The 10327-nt window shown below is 42.4% G+C and overlaps 1 protein-coding gene across 2 annotated transcripts; it reads left to right on the plus strand.

Moving 5' to 3' along the window:
• Positions 1-77: 77 nt before the first annotated feature.
• LOC126406313 (serine/threonine-protein phosphatase 4 regulatory subunit 3-B-like) lies at positions 78-10077 on the plus strand. 2 transcript variants are annotated; one of them, XM_050070503.1, is made up of 16 exons: positions 78-543; positions 1149-1204; positions 1755-1853; positions 2049-2672; positions 3489-3566; positions 4121-4237; positions 4340-4456; positions 5366-5497; positions 5676-5778; positions 5880-5921; positions 6395-6553; positions 6715-6884; positions 6992-7131; positions 7263-7411; positions 7486-7640; positions 7783-10077. In XM_050070503.1, exons 1-16 carry the CDS (start codon positions 402-404, stop codon positions 7885-7887), a joined length of 2388 nt encoding a protein of 795 aa, XP_049926460.1. In that variant the 5' UTR covers positions 78-401; the 3' UTR covers positions 7888-10077. The 2 variants fall into 2 exon arrangements, with proteins under 2 accessions (XP_049926460.1, XP_049926461.1); XM_050070504.1 differs by having other exon boundaries at positions 79-543; positions 7501-7640.
• The last annotated feature ends 250 nt before the right edge of the window (positions 10078-10327 follow it).

Genomic DNA, 10327 nt, shown 5'->3' on the forward strand with positions numbered 1-10327 from the left:
GGCGCTGCGGTGCTGCCATTGGACGATGTCGCTCGGAGGAGGAGACCCCGCGGCAGTTAGCGCTTGATTGACGTCGAAGAAGAAAAAGAACACAAGATCGGATTACAAGATGGCGGTCTGTGGACGTTAGCAAGAAGGCCGTTGGAGTTGTTGTGTTCTCTGTGAATTTTACTGTTTGATAAGAGGCCTCCTGTTGAGTTGTTTCACATCGTGGACGTAATATGTTTATGAAATAGCTACTGATACACTGTGCCGCTGCTGTGAACTTTACTTAGACGTGCATGTTTAGTAACATGCGGGTGGAAACAAAGTTAACAGGTCGAGGGTAGGAAAACACCAGACGGGGTGAGGTGATAGCTTGTTAGCAGCCTGCTAGCCTGCTAGCTCCGACTCGGTTAACCATGTCGGACACTCGGCGGCGAGTGAAAGTATATACGCTAAATGAAGACCGGCAGTGGGATGATCGGGGTACCGGACACGTTTCGTCTACGTTTGTTGACCGACTGAAGGCAATGTCGTTATTAGTTCGGGCCGAATCAGACGGTAAGTTCCCAGTTAGCATAGCCGCATTGACGTTACGTTGGCTAGCGCTAGCATGCTAACTTCTGGTTGTTCGGACAGAATGCTTCAATTGGCCACTATGTTTACTTTGTTAACCATTTGCTTCTTTGAATGTGCTGCAGCGTTTGGAGCCACTTGTTTCAGACAGCTGAACAATCAGCATTAGCATTGACCCTGGATAAAAAGCAATGATTTATTGAATTGCTGGTGCTAGCATGATCGTTAGTTTAGCAGGCGACGTGATCTCAGTAGCATGGGGGGCCTTGGAAGTCTAGTCTTAAATGTACAAACTTGTTATTGCTCTGGATAGTAAATCATTATGGGTCCACACACAGATAACCCCCAGAATAATTAACATGGGAGTACGCTAGCGATAACAAGTTCTTCTGTTGTTAGTTTTAACTTTGTAATGATGCAACATTGTTTTATCCAGCGCTTCACATTGTCTGTTGAGCGTTAATTGCTCACTGGCAGACAGATTAACTAACCTTAACCTTCAAAAAAATGGTTACGTTATTAAGTGGTGATCTTCGTTGTGACTAACGTTAGCTCGGAAATGAAAAGTTACCCAAGTCTTTGTGTTTTAGGATCTCTGCTGTTGGAGTCGAAGATAAGCCCGAATACTGCATATCAGAAACAACAGGTAAGATTATAGAGTCTGGATCAGCAACAAAAGGCATTCACACGCACATCTCCGTTTTTTCAAAAGTACAGTGTGAAAATTTTATCATTTTAACACTGAGACTTGTTGCTGAACAACTACTTTTACTATGATGCAGTGTAGACAATGGGACACAAGTGTCTGATTTAAGTGTAACCAGGAAACAAGCAATGGGCAGGTCACATTATTAGTATTTACCATGCCAGCAAACCTGGTATTTATCATTTTAACAGTCAGTACAGTAGACTTTTTAACAGCAACCTGCCTCATGAAGTGAGATATAGACCTGAGTTAAATGTGTCTCTTGTGTATTGGAGTCAAACTAATCTTATTAATAATTTTAAAGGACATGAAAAGGCATGAAAATACTTGTATGTGTTTTGTAAATATGTCTCACTCCTCTTGCAGCATGTTTTGAGTATGTTACACTTGTGTGTGAGCACTGCATGGAACCATGATGTGCCAGTGTGTCCTCTGAATATGATAAGCACTTCTTTGTATACAATTTGATGTTTCTTTCTTCTCCTTTCAGGACACACTGATTGTCTGGTCGGAAGCAGATAATTATGACCTTGCCCTAAGTTTCCAGGAAAAGGCAGGCTGCGATGAGATCTGGGAGAAGATTTGCCAGGTAAAGTAAATCCAGTTTTACAAAGCTTGGTGCATTCCTTTATAACATTTATTTACTTGAGAGTACATAAACAGGAGTGGTGCCAGTTTGCTGGTGATGATATTTTAATAACCCGACTGCAAAGGGCAAGAGGCACCACATTGATATTTCTGGTTAAGGTCTTAACGTCATACCTACCAACTATTTATTTTCCAGGTTCAAGGCAAGGACCCTGCTCTGGACATCACCCAGGACCCCATTGATGAGTCCGAGGAGGAGCGCTTTGAGGAGATTCCAGAGACAAGCCACCTGGTGGAGCTCCCGCCATGCGAGCTAAGCCGACTGGAGGAGATCGCTGACCTTGTTACCTCTGTCCTGTCTTCGCCCATCCGAAGGGAAAAACTCGCTTTGGCCTTGATGAGCGAGGGCTACATCAAGAAACTCCTGGGTCTCTTCAGAGTATGTGAGGACCTGGACAACAGGGAAGGTCTTCATCACCTCTATGAGATTGTCCGGGGTGTCTTGTTCCTCAATAAAGCAGCCCTCTTTGAGGTGATGTTCTCTGATGACTGTATCATGGATGTAGTGGGCTGCCTTGAGTATGACCCAGCGCTGGTTCAGCCTAAACGGCACCGGGAATTCTTGACCAAGACAGCAAAGTTTAAGGAGGTGATCCCTATCACGGACTCAGAGCTGCGGCAGAAGATCCACCAGACCTACCGGGTGCAGTACATCCAGGACATCATCCTGCCCACACCATCTGTTTTTGAGGAGAACTTCCTGTCCACACTCACGTCCTTCATCTTCTTCAACAAGGTGGAGATTGTCAGTATGTTGCAGGTAAGGATTCAAGCCAGGTAACTTGTATAATTCTTTGAGGCACAATTGTATTAACAAGCCATTCTCTAATGAGTTTTTTCTGTACCACATTTCTATGTCAGCTGAACAGGTTGGAGTTGAACATTTCTGCATGTACTGTGTTTTCCTACATCTATGATCACTAAAGTGAAATTTGTTTGACAGGTGTGAGAGAACCTGCCCTCCCTGTAATTCCAGATGATGATGACAGTTCATACTTGATAATAAATTGATACCTGAATTTCCAGTGATTGAAATGGATAAAGATTGTGACGATCTGACTGTAAATGGCGTCGTCAAACAATGTATGGCTGGCCAGGAGACTTTTCACAGTATTTTAGTTTTCGTCCACAAGTGAAAGATGTGTCTGCACGTCAAGTTTTGTAATGTAATATAAAATAATGAAACCATTTTTGAAAAGTCATTCAGAGAATAAGGTCAGGTCCTTGTATTACTTATAAGTAATTTTCAACATGAGGCTTATGTGAGGCAGGTGTTATTTGAAAATAATTCGTACCATACAGTCATTTTCTTGATGCAAACAGTATCTTACAGTCCATCCATTTCATATTCAAGTGATCATTTTTAAATAAACACATTTTAGGGCTAATAAGGAAGGGTAGTAGTCTATAAGAATCATGAGTTGTGTCAGTGCTCACGTTTTTTATTCCTGAATCTTGTAGCTGTAAAACCCCAACGTAAAATGTCCAGGATTCAGTTTTGTAATCGTCTTTGGTTTGACTTTATATTTTAACCTTAATATTTTGATTTCTTAACCCTGTTTTCCATGTGCCGCAGGAGGACGAGAAGTTCCTAACAGAGGTCTTTGCACAGCTCACAGACGAAGCCACAGAGGACAGTAAAAGGAGAGAGCTTGTAAGTCAAACAGTTGTCATATCTCCAGACCACATGTTGTAATGATACCTTTAGTGGTAAAATGTAGAAACCTAAAGGTTGGATAGTAATATGAAGTTGGCTTTCATTGCTGTTAGAACAAAATGTGCTCAGTACTACTGTTCTTGTTAAATGGATTCATTTTGCTGTCTGTAATCCCATTTCTTTCCTAGGGTTAAAGATTTCCTGCATGGGTTTTCATACTGATTTTGATATGAACTGCCTCTTTGTCTATTGGCCTGTAATACAACATCATTCAACAGTGTAGTTTCTCACTGAGAATGAAATGGGGAATCATTCATTCTGTTGGTCCATGCAGTTGTCATTTATTCAACTTCTGAAAAGCTTCACATCCTGGAATGGTGAAGATGACTTTGTTTCAGACTGAACTACAAATGAATTCTCCCACTGTTGTACAACATCACAAATTAAACAGTGCTTGGGGATAGTATTTTTGTCAGTGACCTTAAACTGTTTGCTTTAATCTGTCAAATGCTAATCAATCAATACATCTGTTTTTTCTCTGTATCCCTCAGGTGAACTTTGTCAAGGAATTCTGTGCTTTTTCACAAACGTTGCAGCCACAAAACAGGGACGCTTTCTTCAAAACTCTGGCAAATCTAGGCATTTTACCTGCTCTTGAAATAGTCATGGTATGTTCTGGGCTTTGCATTTGCCTATTAATTATAAACATTTATTGTGTGTAGAATTATCTTTTTGTTGCTGTCTTTAACTCTTACTTTTCCCATGTTCAGGGAATGGATGACCTGCAGGTGAGGGCAGCAGCTACAGACATCTTCTCTTACCTGGTGGAATTCAGCCCCTCCATGGTCAGGGAGTTTGTCATGCAGGAACCACAACAGACGGACGACGTAAGCACCTGAACATCACTGTCAACAAGCCTGCATTCACTTTTTAGATGCCAGGGAGATGTTTAGTTTAAGTCCAGCCACAGCTTAATTAATAAAAGTTGATGTAGCACAGCATTGATGTGACAAAAGGAATAGTTTAACAGTTTAAATTATGTACAGTCAAGTTTGTTGTTACTTGTATGAAATGTTTGGTGCTGAGTGATGTACAAACAGACATTTACAGAAATCCCTCATACATTTTTTTACAGCACTGTGCTGCATCAATTTTACAATTCATGTTCTCAAATAGCTTCACTTGGCAAAAAGCTTTCCAAATGAACATATGCATGTAAAGCCTTACGTGCTCTTAAAAGCAGTGCTTGTCTCTCCTAGTAATCGAGGTGTTCTCTAAATATCAAATAAGCTTTTTTGATCCTGTGTGATTGTGAGCTGTTTGCTAAAAGATACAATACAGAATAGATACAATGAAGTGAAATAAAGTGTCTTGCTTTTAAGCCAGCTGTGGAGGTAGTATCACCTCCGAGTTGACGTCTGTGTACAAAGTGTGAGCCGGCAGCACATGACAAGCGCTGCCCAGTGCATATGATTTGTCATATTAGACGCAGACACTGTTTTGTTGCACGTAACGGCTCTTTTGCTTCTGAAATGCCGACATGCTGTCTAAAATCACACACTGGAGTGGCATTACGCAGGTGTTCTTTGGGTTCTGTATAACAAAGCAAAGGCATCATCATGAAGGATCTTTGTTGAGGCAGTGTTGCAGGATCTCTGTGTAAAAAGGGCTGTTGAAATAAATTTTCTTTCAGTAGGGTTAGCGTTGCTTTAGTGTTTGTTTGTTTGTAATTAGATTACACCGTCAGACCGAAACTGCATAATTTTGACTGTTTTTTGCTTTGTGTTGTTTTACAGGATGTTCTGCTGATAAATGTTGTGATCAAGCAGATGATTTGTGACTCTGACCCAGAGTTAGGAGGGGCCGTCCAGCTGATGGGTCTGCTCAGGACGCTCATTGACCCTGAGAACATGCTGGCTTCCACCAATGTAAGCAGAATCAACACACACACTCAACCCTTAATGGAGATCAGCTATAAAATAACATAATGATGTTTTATATTATGCTTCCATTAATCACAATGGCCCCAGATAAATGCCAGTTTTTGCTTTGTCCAACAGTAAAACAGCATATATCACAGCTTCTTTTCATTTTGTTTCCTCTTAGAAAACAGAGAAGACAGAATTTTTGAGTTTCTTCTACAAGTACTGCATGCATGTCCTGACTGCTCCTCTGCTGGCCAACACTGCACATGACAAAAACTCAAAAGGTGAGCTGGGGACAGGGGTCTTGCATAAACTGAGCTGGACTGTTTTAGACTGCATGATAAGCGGAGAAATTGACTGATTATTTTGTGTCATGGCCTTTCAGACCTGCAAGAGGGGTCAACTAAGATCAACCCGGTCTGTCCAGGTGAGTGTTACATAACTCAGCATCAAGCATGAACTGCCCAACAGTCAAAAACCTGTGAATATCAGAGTTCCAGTGTTTGCTGGAGATGATTATCTCCTATAGAATGGTGGTAGTATCTTAATTTTGTCTTGTTTATTTTGTAATTTTGTCTCACATTTCTGAAATAAGGGTGAAATAAATGAACAAGTACCTCTTCATGGTGGCTTAAATGATGCCGTGGCCATGATTTCTATATCATATGAGCAGTCCCAAGGTTACAAAGCAAAATAACAAGTGTTTTTTTGTTTCAAAGAACTTATGTTATTGCATATTTTAGGATTGCACTCTTGCTTTATATTGAATATCTAAACATAATGGGGCTTGTGTCCAGAAAAATGGCAGGTCTTTAAGGTATAGTCTGCAGCTTAACGTGAGTTTTGAGAGTCGTGCATTGCTTCCTGGTGTGAAGTAGTTTTGTTGTCCATTTTCTGTAGACAACTTCCAGACAGCCCAGCTGCTGGCACTCATCCTGGAACTTCTGACCTTCTGTGTGGAGCATCACACCTACCACATCAAGACCTACATCATGAACAAAGACCTGCTCAGGAGAGTGCTGGTGCTCATGAACTCAAAACACACCTTCCTTGCTCTTTGTAAGTCCCTACATACTCAAACGGATCATGCGCACACACCTTTTTGCTGATTTGTCTTCTCTGTCTGTAAATGGGTTGTCAATGGTTATCCTACTTTCTATAAAGTCACGGACGAGCAAATAGCTCCATTTTTACTAAGTTGTTGCCTGTTTCTGTCCAAGGTGCCCTGCGTTTCATGCGCAGGATCATTGGTCTGAAGGATGAGTACTACAACCGCTACATCATCAAAGGGAACCTGTTTGAGCCTGTCATTAATGCCCTGCTGGACAACGGCACCCGATACAACCTCCTCAACTCTGCCATCATAGAGCTCTTTGAGTTCATTAAAGTGGTGTGTAGACAAACAAAATGTACCTCAGTGAAATATACTTGGCACAGAGTGTGTGCACGCGGCACTGACAGTAGACTGTAATTTTCCTCCGTGTCTTTTCTTTCCAGGAGGACGTCAAGTCTCTCATAGCTCACATTGTGGATAACTTCTACAAAGCACTTGAATCCATTGAATATGTCCAGACTTTCAAGGGCCTGAAGGGCCGGTACGAGCAGGAAAAAGACAGACAGAGTCAGAGACTCAACAGGTTGGTAGACTAGTTGGACACTAAAGTTAAATCAAAGGTTTTATTGTGCCTTTGTTATATTCCCCCATACATGTTTTCATCGCTTTTTTCTGTAGATAACTGTGCCTCATGATGTACATTTTCCTCTGTAGATATCGCAGAGATGCGCGGTCGTTGGACGAGGATGAGGAGCTGTGGTTCAATGACGACGACGATGACGATGATGGAGAGGCTGTGGAGAAGAGCCGAATGGAGGATGACTTCTCCGACAGCTACGGGAAGTACATGGAAGCCAAAAAAGGTAAGCTGAGCTGGTGTTGCTGGATGTATAGTTTCCTCCAGATTGCAACAGCCCTTTAAGTTTGACGTTTATAGTCTCTGTTACTTCAGGAGCTGCCAACGGAGCTAATGGTGCCAACAATAACGGGAAAGCTGCTGCAATCCCACCTGCCTCACCAGCCGTCACTCCAAACAACAGTTCATCTTCCTCTGTCAAAACAGTCGCTCTTCCTGCCACACCAGTAGTGAAGGTAATGACAAATTTACCTCTTCATCATGTAGAAATTAGAATGGGAACCATAGAGATTTTGAAATTATTTAATTTCTCCTTACTTGTGCTTTGAATGTGGGCGTTTTTGTTGATTGTTCTGTTTGTCTCACTGTTTCTCCTAGACTGCTCTGGTTGGTTTGGTGGACTACCCTGATGATGAGGATGAAGAGGAAGAAGATGAGGAGGAAGATCAGTCTCCCAGGAAGCGGCCCCGTCTGAGCTCTTAAGGCTAACTGTCCTCTGTTTGGTCGTAGTGGACGGACACAGAGTCCCTCCCATCCTCCCTCCTCTGGTCGTCTCATTGGTCCTTGGCCTGCCTGTGCCACCCGTCAGTCTCACTGAGGAGACGGGCAAAGACGAGCTCCCACCTCACCCACTCCCTCCTGATTTCTGCTCCTCTTTTCTCCCTCAGTGAAAGGAGATGGAGAGCTTTTCTTTTGAAAGACAAATCAGTCTGTTGATTTTTACCTCTTCCTTTTACCAACAGCCTCCTATTGGAGGTGCCAGAGTCTCCTTTTCTTCCTCCTGAGGAGAAACTCATTGACCCTTTGCAAAGTCATCCCTCCTCTCTGTCATAACGACCTCCTGCTCTCCCAGTGCTGACCTCCTCCTGAACAACTTTCTCCTCTTCATCCACCATCCTACGTACCGACCAGAGAGGCTGCGGTGGATGTAACAGTGCCAAGGCGGTTCCCAACTCTGCTCTGTTGCTATAGCAACAGTAGCACGGAAGCTGCGGTACTACAGCAACCCCACAGGAACCCTCGTGTTCTTATTTGAACTCTCCCTTCCATCCTTCTCAAACCCGAACCGATGAGCTCCAGAGACAGAGGAAGCCAGAACACAACCAGCCAGTGTAAGAACTGTTCAGGAGGCCAGTCAGGCTAGCAGGACTAGCCATCATAGTTATAGGAAGCTTGACTGGCTGAAGCCGTGTGTGCTGCCCTGCCACAGAACTGTTCACTTTTGTCGGAGACCGAGGGATCTAGTCAACACGGAAGAGTTAAACGAAATGTTGAGTGGCGAGGGAGGTCAGAAATGATGAAAACTCAGCAGTGATGAGGCTTAGATCCAGAGGAGCAGGACTCAGACCTACAAAAGCCATGGCGTCAGTTTGGCCAAGGCACACACACAAAAAACACACACACGTCTCACACACAGGACTGCGTTCGCCAGAGATCCTGTATTTCATGACTTTGTTAAAAAGTACTGTACAGATGTTTTATTTTCTTTTTAATCATTTTTCCCTGATCTGATTTTCAAAGGGGGAGAAAGATCCCTACCTACCTGTGTATTTTTGTTGTCGTTGCACAAAAGGTGGGGTCACTGTTCACCCTCTCAGTCCAGTTCATTTGATTCAATGTAAAATGCAGAGACGTTGCAAATGCTGGTTTTAATAACAACATATTAAAACTGCAGTAAAGTCATTTTTGCAGCCATGTTTTTGAGGATGTCTGGAGTTTTGTATTTTAGTGGATTTCAAGAATTTAGTGGCCTCATTATGATGCACATGCAGCCCAGTTTTTTGTTTCAACTGGGCGACAAACCTGAGCTGTCGGTGTGCTTAGAGTAGATTAGTGCACACTCTTGTTTCAGGAGGTCCAAGTCCTGGCACCCTTCTCTCAGACAGATCTCAGGTTCAGAGTTTGCATCAGAAACAAAAAGCTCCCCACCTTGTCTGTGCACTGTAACACTGCTAGCTGGTCAAACATCTCACGTTTATTACTGAATGAAGAAAGATTCTAGTGAGCTGCAAGGAACTTAAGGTGCCAGTGACTTTATCCCAGTTTGAAGGTCCACAATTTTAAAACCAGTTGATTCAGAAGTATTCAGCTTGGTTAAAAAGTTTACATCTAAGTTTGAGTTTCTTTGGCCTGTCCATAAAACAACTCTGCAGATCAAAAATAAGTTGAATGATTGGATGAGCTGTTTTTATTATTACAAAGATGATTAAACCCCAGAGTTGATGCAGTGCAGTTTGAGAATCAAACCGTGTTGTTAAAGTGGATTATTTCTGACACAACACGCCGGTTTGACGAGGTCAGCAGGCCCTGAGGCATTTTATTGTCGCGTTAAAACATTTCTCCTGTTGTATCTTCTGTCCTGGCCTCGCCACAAGCACACTGAGAGGCAGATGAAGGCAGCAAATTAGCTAAAAATGCCAGACCACACAGACTTCTGTCGAACCACGAGCAGCACAACTAAAACACATATTGCCAATGTGCTTTTCGTAATTCAGCAGTACCTGAGCAGCGAATTGTCTTTCCTCCTGTCTGTTAGCGTCACCCAACAATATGACTGTTGTTGCTCCCCCTTGATGAATTTGTACCAAGTGCATTTACTACCACTATCCATTCTTAACATTTGTATGAATTTATTTGATAAGTTTTGAAATTAAATGTGACCCTGACATTGAACTTGTGAATCTAGCCTTGTTTTATAATGGTAATTTACTGATTTGGCCATTGGAGCTGCAAAATTTCTAATTGATCCTGACTTATTACTTTGAGTGAGTCCAGATGTTTGTTTTTAATCACATCTCCCAAATTTGGCTCTTTCTTGGTATAGTACATTTTGTGCAAATTTCACAGCAAGGAATCAACAGTGTTTTTAAAAATATTTTTGTACCACAGAAGTGATTCATGCACGGTGTTCTGTACTCAGGAA

The sequence above is a fragment of the Epinephelus moara genome, chromosome 19 (genome assembly GCF_006386435.1).
Source record: "Epinephelus moara isolate mb chromosome 19, YSFRI_EMoa_1.0, whole genome shotgun sequence".
NCBI classification, from domain to species: domain Eukaryota; kingdom Metazoa; phylum Chordata; class Actinopteri; order Perciformes; family Serranidae; genus Epinephelus; species Epinephelus moara.